We start from the raw sequence: 20,127 nt of genomic DNA, 5'->3' as shown, positions 1-20,127 counted from the left end.
CCTATAACCACGCTATAACCCTTCACTGCTTTCTAAAAAATCAGTAACACTAAAATAAGCCATATCAAGAAGGTAGAGTAAACGCCATGAATGTTTGGGAGTGATTCATCGCTTGATGAAGTTAGAATCGACACGCGTGCTATCATTTTTACATTAAAAACGTAAATTTTTACCGCAGACGTAGGTTTTTAAAGCCCGGTCTAATCATTTGCCTGCGCTTCTCCTACTTATTCTAAAATGTTAGCGTGATTGACAAAGACGATACTATATCGCGTTTCTTTGATTGATTCGGTTTTGTGCGTCAGTCCATTGGTGTGCTTGCAGTGCGACCAATCGGGCATTCCAGTTTATATTTATAACCAAATATATGTTTTGACAAGACTTTGACTGTTAAAACAACAAATTACAACAGATTATATATTGATTATTATTTATTATATGACTTGAAACACCACGGCACTGGAATTAAGTTTTATGTGACCTTGAACAGATTAGTTCACATGGTAGCGACCGATGAATCACTCCCAAACATTCGTGGCGTTTATTATAGCTTTTAATTGTCGTTTTAAATTGATGTCTTGGTAAATTTCTGACATTTTGAGATAATTTATTAAAGCATGCAGGAGCATAATGAAGGTCCCAAGATCCTCCGAGGCGCAAATGAACAGGCTTTATATTCATTCTGTTTCTGGTTGCATAATTGTGTTGCTCATCATGCGTAGTATATAGTTCTAGGTTATCCTTCACAAATAAAAGACACTGGAGGATAGAGCAACATGGAAGTGTCAGTATTCCCATTCTTTTGTAGGCGTTTTTTGTATCTGCTTGATAACTTAAATTTAACAAAATTCTCAATACTTTTCTTTGCAGTCCAAACAGTCTGTCACCATGAGTTGAGTGACCCCAAACAAGTATTCCATAAGTAAGCACCGAGTGAATGAGAGCATGATAGGCAGCTACTAACGCATCACTCTCCACACACTTAGCCAATCGCCGAAATGCATACTTACATGCTTATGGAAACCTTCCCTGCCACATAGTCTACGTGACTTTCAAATTTTATTCCCAGAAATCGGACACTACAGAAATCTATTTTCGAAAGAGAAAAAATAACTCTTTTTGTTTTAGTGTCATTCAGTCATAATCGGTTTGCCTGAAACCAGTCACCAACATTTAGCAAAATCGATTTAAAATCAGTTTGAATTTCTTCAGGGGATTTCCGAGCACATAAGATAGTAGTGTCATCGGCAAACAAAATCATATTATTCTGAAGTGTAGCCACGGGTAAATCATTAATGTAAATTAAAAACAATAAGGGTCCTAATACTGAGCCTTGCGGAACCCCATATTTTACAACACTCACATCAGAGAGTGTACCGTTGGCTAATTTTTGTTGAGATCGGTTTACAAGATAATCAGCCAATAATTTCGAACTCAAATTATTTACTCCATAATATGAAATTTTCTGTAAAAGTACGTTGTGATCAACACAATCAAAGGCCTTGGTAAGGTCACAGAAGACCGAACCAACATAGTTACCGCTCTCAAAACCCTCAATTATATCTTCCATCAAACGAATGCAAGCCATTGTTGTAGATTTTCTTTTACGAAACCCAAACTGATTCTCTATAAACTTGCGGTTAAAATACTATTATCTTGCGGTTAAAGTACTATTTTATCTACTACTTTTGATAGATATAAGGCAATTTTAACAGTTACTATGAAAAAAAAATTCATAACATTTTAAATTTGACAATTTTTTTTGTTGCGTTTTTTTTCATCTGAGTGGTATATTATTTTCGAGGTGAAAAAAAACAGTTTTCGCTCAATTTTCTCAGTTGAATCTTGTTTCTTTTCGTGAAAATTCACCTTCGCAGGCAATTTTTCACCCGTTACCAATCGTTTTTCCCGGATAACCCTGTCCTCCACCTTATTTTAAAGTTATTTTCGGGAAAAGCGGGAGGGAGTTACTTATGCCCAAATTAGGATATGGATTTTTCGCAAAAAGATTTATTGTTCGCCAAACGAGCTTTCCCGACATTATTAGATCGAAAAATCTGCCTGTGGAAATCGCTGGTGGAAAATTTGACGGGAAAACGTATACGAATCAATCGCCAATCGAACTGAAAAATTTATTTTTTGTGAAAGAGTTTCGAAATTGACATTCTTTTAGGTACTAGTGCCGGTCAGACTGACAAGTGTCGCTCCATCGTTTTCGTGGACGTCCTAAGCTTCTGCGACCTAGCGGTGATTTGTCGCGTGCAACTCTCACTATCCTTCTGTTGTCCATTCTGCTGATATGCTCGTTCCATTCTTCCTTTCTGCTGAGTACCCACTCATTTACATTTTCCACCTTGCACGCTCTTCTTATGCTTTCATTTCTCTCCCTGTCCAGAAGCGTCTTTCCAGCTATTCTGCGTAGTACTCTCATTTCGGTTGTTTCTAGTAGTTGTTTAGTTTTCGCTGTATCAGGTCGAGTTTCTGCAGTGTATGTCATTATTGGTCGTACCGTTGCCTTGTAAATTCTCGCTTTAGTCTCCACCTCAATGTTTTTATTTCGCCATATTGTATCATTCAGGTATCCTGCTATTCTGGTTGCCTTCGTTGTCCGTTCTCGCATCTCTGCTTCTATATCACCATATCCTGAGATTTCTATGCCTAGATACTTAAACTTTATCTCTTGCTGAATAACATTGCCCTCGACTTCCAGTTTGCATCTTAGTGGTACTTTTGATGTCGTCATGCATTTCGTTTTCTGGGTCGATATTATCATATTAAGTGATTTGGCAGTGCAATTAAATCGATGTAATAAGCGCTGTAGATCGTTCTCATTTTCAGCTACCAATACGGCGTCGTCAGCATAGCATAGAATAGTAATTTCCTGGTCGCCCATACTGTATCCCTTCAGTAAACGTACATTTCCTATTATTTCGTCCATAATGATGTTGAAAAGAAGAGGGCTCAGGGAGTCACCTTGTCGGATACTACAGCCTACATTTATTGGTTCGGTCAGGACCCCGTTAATTTTAGCTTGAATTTGGTTCGCTTCATATATGTTTTGTATGGTTTTAACGAGGTTGTGTGGGATTTGCCTATTGTAAAGAAGGTGTACAACGTCTCTTAGCTGCACACGGTCGAACGCTTTTTCTAAATCAATAAAACACATATACGCTGGTTTGTTATATTCGATTGATTTTTCTGTTATCTGTCTTATGACAAAAACTGCGTCTGTACATGATCTGCCCGATCTGAAACCTTGCTGTTCATCTGCTAAGCATGTTAAGTCGTTTATTTTGGTTGTTATCACTTTTGTCGTAAGTTTTAGTGTGGTGCTTAGAAGATTTATGCCTCTATAGTTTGAGGGCAGCTTCTTATCTCCTCTTTTAAACATCAAGATAGTGGTGCTGGCTCGCCATTTATCGGGTATCCTGTGTTGGTAAAGAATTTTTTGAATCAGGGATGTTAGCTGCTGCATGAGACTTTGGCCGCCATATTTAAGTAATTCGTTTGGGATATCATCTTGCCCTGGGCTTTTCCTATTCTTTAGCTTTCGAAGGGATGTAATTATGTCGGCTGCCTCAATCTGTACGTTGTCGTTGGTCATTATTCCGGGTGTATTTAGTTCAACCTCTATTTCTTCTGATTTGTATAGTTCTGACAAGTAATCAATCCAGGATTCCCTTGCTATGTGATTTGTTTCAACTAACTCGTTAATCTCTTTTCTTTGCGTTCCTATAAAGCGCCAAATTTGTTTTTGAAGTCCGTAGAAGTCACTCTCCATTCGTTTAGAGAAAATTTCCCAATGTTGGTTTTTTGTTTGTCTTACTAGTGCTGTTGTCTCGTTTCGGATTCGCCTATATGTTTCGAATGATTCTCGTGTGCGTAATGTTCTGTAGTTGAGGTATGCTATTTTTTTCTCTCTACATTTTTCTTTAATTTCTGGACGGAACCACGGAGTTTTATTTATTTTGGTGCTAGTATTTCTTTTTATAGACCGGATGCCTAAAGCTTCACATGCGGCCTCTTTGATGTTGTTCTTTAGTTTCTCCAAGGAGGTATTTATGCTATCCTCTGCTTTTATTGGGTTTACTTGGATTTTCTCTGTCAGTCTTTTCTCATATAGTTGTTTAATCGACAAGTCCCATAGCGATTCGATGTTTATCTTAACTTCTTGAGTTGCTTGTCCTAGTTTCTTATGAGGTTTAAATTTTAATTTGATTTTTGCAAGTAACAGACTATGATCGCTTCCTACATCGGCTGAGTTTAGCGTCCTGATATCTAATATTTGAAGTGGATGTATACAGGGTTGTTCACCACATACGACACGGAGTATTGTAGCTAAACGATGAGATTTTTACAAATTGTAAGTTTTGGGTTCGATGAAGGACTATTAGAGGTACAATTTAAAAATAATTTTACAAGATACAGAGTGTCCCAAATAAGTAAAAAATATCAAAGTTGTATTTTTTAAATAGAACACCCTGTATATTATTACATTTTTAGTTTCTACGATTAAAATAAAGGTAAATTTGATTAAGATTTATTATACTTAAACCTTACCGTTTTTGAAATATTTTCAATTGTGTGAAATTGCAGTAAAAATTTTAAAGCTTCATTTCTCCAAGGGTATCAAAGTTTTTTAATACTAAATATTTACTGAAGTTTATTTACTGATCAGTTATTGTGTTGCAATAATAAAAATAATACTACCTTATACAGAGTGTCTAAAAATTTATTTTAAATAATTATTAGCTTCAAACGGCAATAACTTGTTTAATTTAAATGGAACACCCTGTATATTTTACGAGAATCAGATGCACAATTTAATTGTCTATCAAATTATATTATACCATTTTTACCTATCTCTTTAAGTTTCCGTAGAAAATGCATTTCTTGTAATTTAGAACTTATTTATCAATATACCCATGGACTATTGACATTTTAGACTATTTTTAAAGATGTACCAAATTTTTAAAGAGTACAGATACTAATTTTGTCGATATAATTCGTTTATTTCATTAAAAAATAAAAAAAACTGTTTAAATATTTGTTAAAGAGGACCAATTAATATGATTCCAGTATTCAAACTACATTAACTGACTGCGTTGATTAATAATAATTGCTCCAAATACTAAAAACTGAATTTTGTATCGGCATTAGACAGTGTGATAAAAAGTAACACCTTAAAAATGATATTTCATTTTTTTTAATAAATGCTTATTTATAACAACAGAGACTGTAATTTGATAACTTATTATTATATTGATTTCTGACTCAAATCCACATTTATTTATAATAATTTATTAACGAACACAATTAAGTATGTAATTAATTAGTATATGGGCGGAAATAATGGTGTTATATTTAATAAATGGTATACTCTTTTATAAAGATTTAAATAGTTTTCTTTTTGCATACAAATGGGCTAGTAATATTATCGTTTTGCTAAAAAATATTATCGTTTTGCTAAAAACGATAATATTACTAGTCTGTACATTTTGTACATTTGTTGCTTTAAAAACAATCTAAAATGTCAATATTCCATGGATATATTGATAAATGAGGTCTAAATTATAAGAAAATGCATTTTCTACGAAAACTTGAAGGGATAGGTAAAAAATGGTATAATACAATTTGATAGATAATTTAATTGTGCATCTGATTCTCCTAAAATATACAGGGCATTCTATTTAAATTAAAGAAGTTATTGCCGTTTGAAGCTAATAATTATTTAAAATAAATTTTTAGACACTCTATATAAGGTAGTATTATTTTTATTAGTGCAACATAATAACTGATCAATAAATAAACTTCAGTAAATATTTAGTATTAAAAACTTTGATACCCTTGGAGAAATGAAGCTTTAAAATTTTTACTGCAATTTCACAAAATTGAAAATATTTAAGTATAATAAACCTTAATCAAATTTACCTTTATTTTAATCGTAGAAACTAAAAATGTAATAATATACAGGGTGTTCCATTTAAAAAAATACAACTTTGATATTTTTTATTTATTTGGGACACTCTGTATCTTGTAAAAATATTTTTAAATTGTAGCTCTAATAGTCCTTCAACGAACCCCAAACTTACAATTTGTAAAAATCTCATCGTTTAGCTACAATACTCCGTGTCGTATGTGGAGAACAACCCTGTATATCTGTTTGTAACAATATAGTCAATTGTAGATCTGTGGCCTCTAGTATTGCTAAATGTGAATTTGTGTTGCTCTTTATGGTCGTAGAATGTGTTAATACGTAGTTCATTGAATGTGCATAAGTCGATCATACCACGCGATTTCAATTTTCAAAAAAGTCTGAGGAAATAATATTTGACCTTTTCAAAATTTATGTCCCACGTTCCGATGCACCACATGGTATATTATTCCCATTTATGTCTTCAGATGTTGAAGACTATATTACATTATTAATAGAAAAACTGTACACAGAACCCTTCCTAATTATCTACTAACGTATGATAATAATAGGTACATGTACTGCTAACGATAAACTATTAGAATTACTTGGTCTTTCCCAGAAATATGAAAATTTGCATACTTATTTCAAAAAGGATGAGTCAGGAATAGTAACACGATATAATTAATAAGGCTTATAGGGTAACTGTAGGGATAAATCATCCCTTATTCCCACCTACGGAATTCCGCAAAAGTACGATATACCTACACACACATACAAATACAGCGACGAGAATATAAATTTCGGACAAAACTACAAAAGGATTTCAAAAAGACTGTTAAAACCAACGTGATTTTACTAAAAAAGCATTTATTTTGGGATAAATGTTCTCTTTTTTTAACATCCTCTATTTTCTAGTTGTTTTTTTTTGAGTAATTTTCAGAATAATTCGGCCTTATTTATTCTATTCATCTCCTAAGTGCGCTTCTGTGTTCCTTATCTTAACCAAAAGACTTGGTATTTATTTCCATTTACTTAGTCTATAAGCTCAAGGTGGTAAAATATTCGGAAACAGGGCCGGCGGAAGGGAAATATTGAGACCGGGCGAATACCCTGCCTGGCGCCCCGCCCCCCTAATAGTTAACATAATAACTAAGCATATTTATACTACTTTAATAATATAGTTTCACTTACAGGTACTTCAAAATTCTTCTCTTCCTTCAATCTTAGTCCGCGGTTGTTGTTTTTTCTATACCGGGTGCATGTTAAAAGTGACTCACCCCTATAACTTTTTTATGTTTTTTAGATAAAAAACGAAATTTGGTATGTTAGTATATGACATAAATTAAGATTGATTGACGTATTCAATTGTTTTTGGTCACTTCCTATTTCAACAAAAAACTATTGATTTTTAAATGGCACCGTCGCGTCGGTATATTTCTAGTTTTTTCGGTAGAAAGTGACACTGAGTAGAATGACATATCGTATGTCAACTTTTGACATTTTTGCTAAAAAGGTGTGTGTTAAAAACTCTAATTTTTAAACAAGGAGCATTGGAAAAATAAATTTGATCGTCTAATGTAATCGTATTTTTAATCATATGTCATTTTTTTCAAATAGAACAAGGGGGGCTAGGAATATTTGGAAAAAGCATTTTTACGAATAATTTTAAACTAACACACACTTGATATTTCGAGTCAAATTGCGTTATAAACCGTATGTTACAATTTCAAATAAACCATATGCGAAAATGTCAAAAGTTGACATATGACATGACATTCTATTTAGAGTGTCATTTTCTATCGCATAAAGTAGAAATATACCGAGGTTGCCATTTAAAAATCAAAAGTTTTAGTAATTTCCGGTGAAACAGGAAGTGACCAAAAACAATTGAATACGTCAATTAATCTAATTTATGTTGTATTCTAATATACTAAATCTCGTTTTTCATCTGAAAAAATAAACAAGTTATAGGAGTGAAGCCAGTTTTGAGATGCACCCGGTATATAAATGATAAGTATAAGTGATCTTTGAAAACATTAGTATTTAGTTGCAAGCAATTGCATTATTTTCTATAAGAATTTAAGAAAATTTTCTTTTCTTTTCACAATCAATTATTTCGTGCAGAATCAGTTTATGATCAGATACAGTTTTTCGGCTTCAAAATGAGGATCGGCCAGTATTTGAGATGCATTCCTTTGTCTGGCTCTAATGAGAAATTTCTCCGATTCGCTTCCATTTACCAAAAAATTGATATTTTTCCCACTACTGTTAATAAATTAATCAGGCAAACTTATAAGCTTTTTTGATAATAAGTATTCGATATCGTATTAGCTTCTTGCGAATGAATATTTGTCTCATATAATTTTAGGACAGATCAGCCATTAATAACAAATAAAGGGTATGAGTAGTAGACAAAGTGCAATTTTGAACGGTCAGTCTAAAACTGTCAATTTTGCTGGCTCTTGACCCAAAACAGTTTTTTAGAGAAAATTTATAAAAACAAGAATTATAGAAAGAAGGGTTATTTACAAAAAGTTGATAGCTTTTCATTTATAAGTAAAATACCACGAACAATTTTTTTTTATATTTTAGTTGCTGGCGTGGCTCCCCTCGCATTCGGCGCCCCGGGCGGCCGCCCGGGTCGCCCTGCCCTTCCGCCGGCCCTGTTCGGAAAATGCAGGCACTTCTAATGTCGAAAGATTACTTTCAATATTAAGTGAGTGATGTCCAGTCGTTGTTTATAAACTAGTCAAAAAGAATTAGGGATCTCACTTTGATAAATTTCGTTTAAACAAAGAAAATATCTATACTAATATATAAAATCCTTAAGTGACTGACATACTGATTAATCACGACCCTGATCAAACCACTCAACGTAAGAAGCTCAATTTTGGCATACAGGTTGATTCTAGGGTGTAGAGGTTCGATAAGAAGGCATTTTTCGAAATTCCAGTTCCAAGAGGGTGAAACCATCCCTCAAATATTATAATATTTTTTATTTAAAAAACGGTCAAGTTTCCGAAAAAACGCTTAAACACGTATATTTTATTTTGTTTTTTATATATTTTAAGATTTTTAAAAATGTATACAGGGTGTTTCGAAAAATCTGGTCATTGATTAATCACGATCCTGCTTAAAGCGCTTGACGTAAAAAGCTGATTTTTGGAAAACAGATTGACTTTAGGGTGTAGAAGTTCGATAAGAAGGGATTTTTCGAAACTCGAATTCTAAGGGGGTGAAACTATCCCTCAAATATTAAAATATTTTTTATTTAAAAACCGGTGAGTTTTTCGGAAAAACTCTTAAACTTAAGTATATTTTATTTTGTTGTTTTACATATTTTAAGATTTTTTATAAATTTATACAATGGATAAGAGACAGCCGGAAAGACCTCCAAAAAGATGGAGACAGTTGGCAGTCCATCTCCCAAGAACTCCTACAGAGGCGACCTTAAAATTAACAGATCGAAAGATCTCAAAAATATGCAAAAGAAGAAGAAGAAATCAAGAGTATGAGAGCTCTGTAGTTTTAAGAATAAGACGGGAAGTCCGATTTTTTTTTAATTTTAATGATTAAACCTAATCCAAAGCGACAAGAGATTTTCAACTCTCAACTTTTCTACTCCCTGTATATAAAGATGGTTAATCTTAACGACTTCGATACAGCAGCAGTCGAGGAAAAACGATACGGATAGCAGAAGCTCTATTCCCTGACTCTATCCAGACACATAAATTCCAATCTGGCTCCTTCATTGGGCTTTATCTACAAAACAACTTCCAAATCGATAGACATCGTTCTTTTTCGGTCGTTTTCGCTCTTTTTTCGCTTTTCTTGCCAAGGCACTATCGCCAGCGAATCCCTTTAACTGTTTCACCGGCGCCTGTGATTTTTTTTATTATTTTTTGTCTTATTTTCGATCCAGATAGTACGTTCAATCCAGGAAAATAGCATTTCGTGATTTGGTAACGAATTTTATTACTTATTTAAAAACGAAATAGAACGCCAAAAGAAATATTGAACGAAACAGAAGTATTGCTTGGGTGCTTTTCTATTGGTGCAGTCCAGTAAGAACAGTTTTCTTTTAGTATACAGCGTATCTTATAATTTATTACTGATGGCCAAAAATCGAAGAGAGTCAACAAGACGATAATGCAATTTTATCGTCGTGTAAAAAACAATATTTTTTTCCATAGGGAGTTACGTTTGAAAAAATATTCAGAAATTATTATTTCAAGGAATTTATTACGAATAGAAAAAATATTGTGCTGGGTTGGCGTTGGTTTCTATGTAATTTGACAAATAAATAAAGCTGTCTCTTTAGTTGTCAGTTTTGAGTCAATATTTTTTAATTCTCTTTCGTGTCGATTGCTGATTGAATTGGAGTCAGAAATGGCCCAAAACGAAATAAGTAAATTACCAACAGATATTCAGGCTGAGGCGACAAACGCCATATCCAAACTACTTCCACTTAAATCCCGAATAACTTATGAAAAGGAATTCAAAAATGTTCAAAAATGGAAGCAATTAAAAAACGTGCGAGAAGAAATATAGTTTTTAACCTATCCTAGTACTATTTTATCTATTATTTTTGATAGATATAAGGCAGTTGCTATGGAAAAAAAATATGATTGAAGATTTTGAGACAAAGGCCCAGCTACCACCAATTTGAACTCCAAACCTTAACCTAACATAACCTTTTCTCAGTAGTATAACCATGCATAACCTTTGACCTTATGATAGTTCTTTGTCTGTATAGCATTTTTAAACATCTTCCACACCTTTATAAACCAAAAAATCACTTAAAAAGCACAATAATCCAATTTTAAAAACACTATAATATAACTCTTCTTTCTACAGTACTTTAATAATAGTTTTTTCATCGTTATAGTATTTTATACCATCTTCCACTTGTATATACTAGCGATGGGAACTATCGAATGAATTAGACTATCGAATGGTTTTATTCGAATAAAATCATTCATTCATTTGTATACTAAAGCATATGTGACAACCTCGCCGTGCGACTAAATGGTTATCGTTGAGCCACGACTACCTATCGAATGCTTTTGATAAATGAAATTTAGTATTCGTTTGATTTTTGTATGCGTCAGTGCATTATTAGTTCTTCCAAATTTTTATAACTTCGCCGTATAAATACTGTGCTATTTTTGCGTTTATTAAAATAGTTAAAATACTAAAATAGTAGTTATTTTTTAATTTTATTTATTGACTATTGTGTGCATGTGCAGGTGGTCAACATTTTTCCGAAAATTTGTGTGGTTTTCCGTAGCCCGATCTTTCAATTAATTATTTAATTTTATATGGTATATGGTCTATTTTTTAATGGGAAATTTTGAGAAGTAGCAATTTTTAAGAGAGATGAGATGAACTTACAATTAATTTTAAAAATACATATTTGTATTTTAGATGTTTTAATAATATGAATTAGTTGAACTTAATAATCATATTTAAGTAATACTGCCGTCCTAACGAAAAACGCAGTAACTCGAAAAAGTAAGTTTTGGGGAAAATAGGTTTTACTGTTTGTTCACTGTTTGTTGCTTTTTTATAAGACTTTTTGAAAAATTTGAATAGAGTTGGAAAATATAGATTATTTTTGACTTTTTTGAATATTTTTTGTGCATATATAGTCATTTTGACTAATAATAATTTACGATAATGCATTTTAGCCTAGCATCGTAACCACCATAACTTCATAATTACTAGTAAGAAATGCAGTAAGTACCGCATTGTTGCCATTTTACTGCATTTATCACTAGTATTCTTTGATATGCCGCCGTACTAATATATGAAAAGAGGACCTAACTTTACGTATTAATTTTGCGAAACCATACCCCAATAATATTTATTTTAAGTAATAAGCTGATTTTTTGGTACCTATAATAACGAAAAATATAATTTTTGGGCAAAAGGGACAGGTTTAATAAAAAATGTAGCCATTGAATTGGGAGTGTTTATTTGAAAATCTATACATTAAATACATAGTTAAAAACAAGGGTGAAATTGGACTCCCTAAGCGAACCGTGACAACCAAATTTTTTTAAACAATAACATAATTGAATAAAATACAGGTAAGTATAAGTATAGAAAAATATATAAAAATACTTTCAAAAAACTATTCAAAGGAACTATTTAAATCATTGACATTGTCATCAACGTCAATGTTATACCAAAACTGCCGCCTCCCTTCTGCCATGAGGGGGCACAATTTATTAATTATGCCCTCTTTCTTATTTTTATTAATGCCCCTGGCTTTAGTGCAAGGCAGTGGTTTTGGGATCCCATCTCGTTCTGGTTTAGCCTTTAAAAATGATAAAGTTTTAGGATCTTCTAAATTATAATTATCGAAGTAAGTTAAATATTGTTTGCCTCGTTCCGCCAAGATCATAGTTATATCTGTCATGTATGGACGAGGCTGCATTTTTTTAATTTTGACCTGGGAGGTCTGATCAATCCAGTTAAAGAAATTATTAATTCTCATTTCAAGAACCGTGACTTTTCCGGAATTAGCCGCCTGTACTGCATCACTAAAGTCTTTAAAGTCGCTTAAGGTGCCCTTATACTTCATCGACAGTTCTACCTGGTGATGAAAACTGTCGGCACTCATGTAAGTATGCCCTGGTTCGAAATATTTTACCCATATTTTTTCTGCTTGTATTTCTGAACTGTTTATTATATATACAAGAAAAGAAAAAAATGTCCAATTTTTATTTTGGGCTGAACAGTTGTCCAGCCACAATGTAATGATTCTGCTGTCACGGTTTTCCAGAAAAAAGGAGTAGAATGTGCTAATGATATCTTCTTTTTTCCGGCCAGCAATACCCTCATGCCAAATGCAAGCTATGGGTTTTAAGCCACATTTCTTTCCAACTGGTACAAAGGACTCATTGAAAACAATAATTCGCGGGGTAAATAGAGCAATTTTATATTGATCTAACCTTGGAAGCATAATAACCTTTTGCAAATCTGCGGAATAGCAGACCTCCAAATTGTTATTATGATCCATTTTGGCATCGTTCCTATACATATTTCTGGATTCCTCCGCTTTTTTTATGTGTTTGGTATAGGTCTTACAGATGTCACAATCAGGATCAATATTTTCTTTTGAGTGGCAATGGTTTTCAAATATTGCACAACATTCACACTCCTCATGTCCCAGTTTAGTGAACGAAATATTTTTAGCCTTTACGGCTACTCTATACAACTCGTAGGAACAATAAAAGGTAGGGTGTTTAGTTAAAAAGTCTTTATACATTAACGTAATCGACACATCACTTGGTAGATACCTTTTATTTGGAGCATGCTCCCTTCGATAATGGGACACTGATGGGTGAAAGCTCTCAATATGTGCTTCTATAACATCCTTATTAAATTTTCTTGTTTTAGGATATTTTCCTAAAACAAAAATAAATAATTTAGTAAATGCATATGATTATTTTCCTTGTAAATACCTCTCATGTCAGAAGAAACAGATATGTGATTGTCACTTTTGCTGATAGCTTGTAAAATAAATCTATCATTTTTTTCGTGGTAGCCTAAAGTGGTTAAAAAAAACGTTTTACAAATTTTGATTCTTCTCCCAGTTTCATCCTGAAAATAATATGTAATGCTGCGGCACCTTTTGGAGTTTTCAGTATTATTTAGCTCAGTTTGCTCTGTATTGCTTAGGATAAATTTTTTTCTGTCTGTAAAATTCAGTGATTGATAGTTTTTATTTAGTTCAATCCTCCTATTTTCTGGAATATGAAGGTTGCATTTTTTTGGACAATTTTTACATGGGGGTTTTAAATTAAACTTTTCTTTTGCTTTTTCTTTTTTTTGTTTTAAACGTTCTTTTAAAGAAATGTTGTATTTTTTTCTCTTACGTATTTCACCCTTCTTAGTAAGAGTAGGATTTTCGTTAGTACCTGGTGGGTCTCTTTCTAATTGAGGATTTTCAGTTCTTGGGGGAATAATCTGAATATCGTGAATAACAATTTTTGAAGAATTTTCAGGAGATATTTGCGGGGGCTCATTTTCTAAATTATTTAAAACACTTTCGTCAAAAATACTGCTTCTAAATGAAAACTCTAATAAACCCTCATCGGCCTTTAGGTCATCAGTCAAAATAAAATCATTGATGGCGCTAATATCTATTTCTTTATCACTAGGTATTATTGGATGCTCATGAGAAACATTTTCTGCAAAAAGTACACAACTTAATACTATTACCCTTATTTAATTATTAAAAAAAGTTGTAAAACTTACCATCTACGGGTCCTAATGGTGTGTGATTCCTATCCTTTAATTTCAAATCAGTTTCAATAAAATCAGATGTTTGATCTAAAAATAGTTAATAAAACGCATTTTCTTAAGTTACAAAAAACTGAACCGCCATAAATTTAGTTAGATAAAGACACACCTTTATTATTAGTGGTTAAAGGTGGAATAGTATCGTCAGCAACTTGATGGAAAATTTCATCTTTATCATATCGATTATTATCAACAACTTTGTCATTAATTTTTTCTTCACAAGTTACACTACTAGAGTTATCATTAAGGAATAATGCCACATTTTCCTTATTGGCCAAATTTATTTCGGGGTAGTTGTAGGATAGTTCGGCTTTTTGAAAGTCTAATTTCGCTTGTTTTCCTGTAAAAATATCATTAAAATACGAGTTACTAACTACCAAAACCTTGACTAACCACCACCAGTTACACCACCAACACCACTTTTTTTACCAGATTCACTACGGATATTCTCCATAGATTCACCTGTTTTTCGTTTACATGCAATGGACATTAATAATTTAGTTCTTGAACTTATCTAAAAATACAGTTAAAACATTTATTCAGTATTTAAACAATATTAAAAAAACCAGCTCAGCGCCTGGGACTTTTGGGAGATACAGAGAGTAAAGTAAAAAGAAAAAATTAAAAATCAAAAACTAGACCGAAATTTTTGGGCTATGTTAATGATGATAGCTTCAAATAAGGCGAAACATTTTTATAAATTTTCTTATTAATACTTGCTCCTAAATACACAGGGTGTTAATTAAGTATGTACCATGAAAGGGTTTTCTACTACCGTGTGTAAAGTACTCACTTTACGCACTAAAAACAGTGTATAAAGTAGCACTTTTTCGCACTAGTGCATAAAATAAGTATTTTACACACTAGTGCGTAAAGCAGTCTGCCAAAAAATTGCATCAGCAAAAATTTGACACCTGACGCACTGGTTTTTAGTTCGTTACTTTACGCACTTACTAGTGTGTAAAGTAAATTTACTTTACGCCACTACGGTGTAAAGTTAACGACTTATTTTCTTTATTTAATGAATTTTCGGGAAAAAATTGAGGGTATAAGAAAAAATATTGTATGAAACACGTGTGGAAAGTTCTTTTTTTAAAATGAAAAACAATCCCATTCGTAAAAAAAGTATCACTTAACACAATTGATACATAAATAACGATTTTATATTTTTAACGAATTAAAATGTAGTTTTTCTTTTAAAACTCTGAAAACCTAGCATGTTTATAGGATTTTTTTTCGTAAAATATTTTTTAAAAAATCGTCTGGTAAATTTATTGCACGTACCTAACTAACGGCCGTAAATTTTCTACTAATAAATTGAAATAAATCCACAGACTTACCTTGCTATCCATTATGACGACAAAACCACAAAAACACACAATTTTTAATTATATTTTTTACTATTTGATAACCCGGTAATAATATTATATTATTTATAATACTAAATTAATAATTATTATTTAAACACCTTCGCACCTTCGCATCAGCTAAAAGCTCAAATCGATCTGTTCATTCTTACAATAAATATGCTGTTTCAGTGTATTTTCTGTCCTTTATACATTAATAAGTTTAAACAGAGACAGAAATACGATTCATCAACAGTAATCTTGCAAATGAAATAGGTTAGAAAACCGTTAAAGCTTACGCGGGAAAAGTTACTGCACTTTTCCTTAGCAAAGTGTGACGTATCGCGTCACTAATACAAGGGTATAGGCGTAAGTTATTTGTGAATACTGCATTGTGATTGGATAATCCATCGTACTGCGTTTTTTGTTAGTAATAGATGATGTTTTTGACTCCTTGTACATGTATAAATTATAGCAAAGTTTGTTGTACTGCGTTATTCATTAGGATTTCTAAGTTACTGCAGTTTACCTTAAAATAAAGTGATTTTTTTAATGGAGATCCAAAGCAGTTACACAGTATATTTTTAAATACTGCATTTCTCGCTAGGATAAGTGCTTACTGCGTTTTTAACTAGTAATATGATGCTTTAAGCGAGTTACTGCAAACTTTTTTTTCAAATTTTGAAAAAACCAAATTTTTTTTGGAAAAACTGAGTTGGTAGAAAGATAGAGAATATGTTCAAGAATACGAATTCACCAAAATCTCAAAATCGAAAAAAATCGAGTTACTGCGTTCTTCATTAGGACGGCAGAAATGTGGTTAAAGTAAATGGGGGGGGGGTTATCGAACTCAAACTATGGGGTGAGAAAATTAAAATGAAAGTTTTAGACGTGCCAATTTAAAAAAAAAGTTAACGATGTTTGTATTTTGTTTATGCTAATTCTCTTACATGTAGTTTTTTGCGAAGAAATATTTCATTTATTTTTTAAAGTAAAAGTAAATATAATTTTTAAATAGTAATATAAAGCACCTAATATAAATAATTTTGATTTCTAATTTTTTATTTATATTTTCCTTCCATTACACTGCATGCTTACAAAATTAATAAATGTTTATATTTCATGATTTAAAAATTTGTTGTTAATATAACAAATTAGTTCTGTAATTATTATTATTTAATAAACCAACGTTGCCACACACAAAAAATTTAGAGACTATATTATTTTTAAATAGGATCTAATATAAATAATTTTGACATCTAATTTGTTGTTTATATTTTGGTACTACTTAAAAAAATATTTATATTAAATGATTTTAAATTTTGTTGTTAATAGGTATAACAAATTATTACTGTTATTATTATTTATTAAACCAGTCTTTGCTTAAAAACATTAAAAATCATTTTCCTACACCCAAAATAACAAGTATTATTGCAGTGTAACAACAGAATATTAATAAAAAAAAGCAGAATATATAGACATACTATCCCTAACTAACTAAAGCCAAACAATAATATTCTTTGCTAATATCAACTAATACCAAAATATGGCAACAGCGCCCTTCATAATGTATTTTCTGTGTAAATACTAGCACCTCAATAAAAAAATAATGTGTCCTTATCTATATCTGACTCCGCAAAAAATCAAAGATGCCGGCTTCTTTCATAGCTGTCGGGTTTCTCGGAAAGAAACCTAAGTCGCCGGGCGACAACTAAAATTCAGTTAATATTTTATTATAATCGATCCTGACGAATAAATGAATTTCATAAATGAATGAATTTTATAAATGAATGGTTTTTGCTGCCGAATTACTAGAATACAATATTTCAAGGCAGATGACGGATCTATTCGATAATTTTTATTCGAATAGTTTTCAACGAATGTTTTCTTACTAACTATCGAATTATTCGAATGAATTGCAACTATCGAATGTTTCTATAGTATTCATTCGATAGTTCCCACTGTTAGTATATACACCAAAAAATCACTTACAAACCACAATTACCCAATTTTTAAAACACTATATTTTAATTCTTCTATTTACAGCACTTTTACAATAGTTTTTTTTTCATATATGTAGCATTTTTAAACCACCCTCCACTTGTATATACACCGAAAAAGCACTCAAAAACCGCAAAAATCGAACTTTTTCAACATCCTAACCTAACTCTTCTTTTTGCAGTACTTCAACTCGCACACGCAAGTACTGGAGCCGACTTCAAGTACGTGCACGTACTCGTCGGTTGGTCAGCACGAACTCTATCCGTTATGACGTCATTTAAAGCACCACCAATCGGCGATCCAGATCTCGCAGAGCGGATTGACAGCTCCGGGCAGTCCTACCCACAGAGTAGTGCACTCGTGTAGTCCATCGCCCAGTTCCATGCGAGTGGCGTAAAGAAGAAGAATGAAAAGAAGATTTTTTGAGGTTATGGATGTAAGAGAATCGTTTTTTTTTTGTTTGAATAAAAAGATTAAGAGTATATTATGCTGTACTGTTTGGTTTGGTGTGTGGCCGAAGGAAATATATATTATATTTCAGAAATTATTCGGAAAATTATTGTGTTCCTAGTAAAGCGATAACAAACAAAAACTTACGTGTTGTTTTCTTAAATTTGAAGCAATTTTGAGTAGCAAATTGTACCTAAATTTATTATATGTCGTGTTTAGAACAGGAAATATAAAGAAAAGAAGACAGAAATAGACTACTAGCATTTAGAGAGAAAAATCAATAGTTCTAAGTCTCCCTCGTTCTTGTAATAATGTATGTTTTTAATTATAATATAATATAACAATCTTACGGGGAAAATATACGCTTCAAATTTTTTGTTCTACTCTGTTTCTATTTTTAGCTTTTAATAATAATAATAATAATAGCATTTATTACAGCCTTCAAGATTTTGTTTGTTATCTGTCAAACTATTTTTTTTGTAAATATATTTTATTTTGCCTTGTGTCAAAAAATATATGAAAAAAATATGGACTGTTAAATTTATGTTATTAATCTTACCACCCTCTGTATATAAGATTTTTAGATCATGATTTACTAAGAATGTTTAAAAAAAACTTTAATAAGCTGTATACATTATTGACTATTTTTATGCTCATTTGTATAGATCATATTCCTATAACTGTTATGATATAGAAATATTTATTTAAAAAAATGTAATATAGGAACAAAAATGTTTATAAACAATCAATTTTTCATCTTTCCTTGTATAAGGTGATCAATACAAACTCTCTAGTGTATTTCTCTCAAGTTTTGATTACCTTATATAAAAATAAATCTGTGATATACTTAATATTAACATAGTATTTTGTTTAATGTTTCTTTTATAAAAAAATATATAATAATTGTATCGTTATTGTTGTACAAAGTACTTGTAAGGGACTAAATCAGTATTATATAACAATATTGCACATTGTACATATTTCTAAAACATCCTATATATATATATTTTTTGATCCTTTAATTGATTTTTTTGTTAATATTCTTCAGCTTGTACACTTAGATGATTTAGTTTTTGTAGTTTGCTAAAACTTTTATTTCTGTTGTATTTTTCTTTTTTTGGATATGACCACAGACTAAATCAGTCTGTGATATGACTCAAAAAACATATTTTTTGTAAAATACTCTAAAATTCCTTATGTCCCAAACGTATGTAAATAAAAAAAGTATTGTTCACAATGCAAATAAAATTTAAAGAAAAATAAATGTCGTTGATGTGATTTTATAGTTTATTTACTGTTATTTGCATATTTTACACTATTTGTATTCTTTCCATAAGTTATAGGCTTGGTACATTCTCCGCCTGTGCTGCCACCATCGGAGAATATCGTAAACAACTATTGTATACAAATACACGGGTTTAAATAGGGAGTATACGAAAAATTTATTATTTAAATTATTCTAAAAGTGTTCAAGTATAATTTGTGAAAAGTTTAAAAATAAAAATAAAAAGTAAATATTTTGATATCTTGGTCTAACTTGTATTATAATTTATGATTCCAGCTAAAAAACTTTTTAGATGAGTTCAACTAGAGTAGCGGGCATAGTTTTAATCACCGGTTTTGCTAGTGGGGTTATAATTAACTCTATTTCGGCTATAACGAAATTTTTTAAAGGTACATAATTATAATTTTAGGGGATGTTCATAAAACATTAAATCACTAGTTGATTAAAAAATATATATTATTAATATTGATTTTACTATTTAATTTTTTGATTATTTAACGTGCACTTTGTTTACTCACTTGTTTTTTTGAGCTGCTTGAATCCATTTTGGATTTTGATCAAATCGGTATGAGAAACTATGAAGCAACATTTTATATGTTGTTTCGGGAGAGTTGAATATCCGGGAAAGTTGAATTTTTAAATGTTATTGTACCCAACTAGGCCCTAATTACGCTCTCCTTTATGCGTTAATATTTTTTTGGGCAATTTTATTAACAATTGAAATTGCCACAACCACGACACGATGCCTAGTTCGAATTCTTTTTTACTTATTTTTTACTACCCGAAACAGCGTTACATCACACAAACCTCGTACC

At 31.5% G+C, this 20,127-nt stretch overlaps 2 protein-coding genes across 3 annotated transcripts in view; one reads left to right on the top strand and one right to left on the bottom strand.

Moving 5' to 3' along the window:
* LOC115881952 (dopamine receptor 2-like) overlaps positions 1–18,391 on the top strand; it is a 157,366-nt gene extending 138,975 nt beyond the window's left edge. Inside the window, exon 4 of one of the 2 annotated variants that reach the window (XM_030899699.1) lies at positions 17,759–18,391. In XM_030899699.1, the coding sequence (XP_030755559.1) occupies positions 17,759–17,848 (90 nt within the window). In that variant the 3' untranslated portion in view covers positions 17,849–18,391. The remainder of the gene's footprint in view (positions 1–17,758) is intronic. The other variant, XM_030899700.1, reaches the window with a different exon arrangement.
* On the bottom strand, positions 11,400–16,383 carry LOC115881950. Its single transcript, XM_030899698.1, has 5 exons — positions 14,624–16,383; positions 14,340–14,570; positions 14,186–14,260; positions 13,390–14,118; positions 11,400–13,333 (listed from the first exon to the last, which is right to left on the bottom strand). Exons 1-5 carry the CDS (start codon positions 14,718–14,720, stop codon positions 12,054–12,056), a joined length of 2,412 nt encoding a protein of 803 aa, XP_030755558.1. The 5' UTR covers positions 14,721–16,383; the 3' UTR covers positions 11,400–12,053.
* Positions 18,392–20,127: the final 1,736 nt, after the last annotated feature.

Source organism: Sitophilus oryzae, unplaced genomic scaffold, assembly GCF_002938485.1.
Source record: "Sitophilus oryzae breed Bouriz unplaced genomic scaffold, Soryzae_2.0 scaffold_1745_pilon_pilon, whole genome shotgun sequence".
Lineage (NCBI taxonomy): Eukaryota > Metazoa > Arthropoda > Insecta > Coleoptera > Curculionidae > Sitophilus > Sitophilus oryzae.
This window is presented reverse-complemented; position numbering and strand designations above follow the sequence as displayed.

Bases quoted from the DNA above. Each gene is read 5' to 3' on its own strand.
- LOC115881950 (XM_030899698.1), bottom strand. From the start codon at position 14,720: ATGTCCATTGCATGTAAACGAAAAACAGGTGAATCTATGGAGAATATC. The intron at 14,119-14,185 runs GTAAGTTTTACA...TACTTTTTGCAG, and splicing joins ACCATTAGGACCCGTAGATG to AAAATGTTTCTCATGAGCAT. The intron at 13,334-13,389 runs GTATTTACAAGG...TTTTTGTTTTAG, and splicing joins TGTTTCTTCTGACATGAGAG to GAAAATATCCTAAAACAAGA.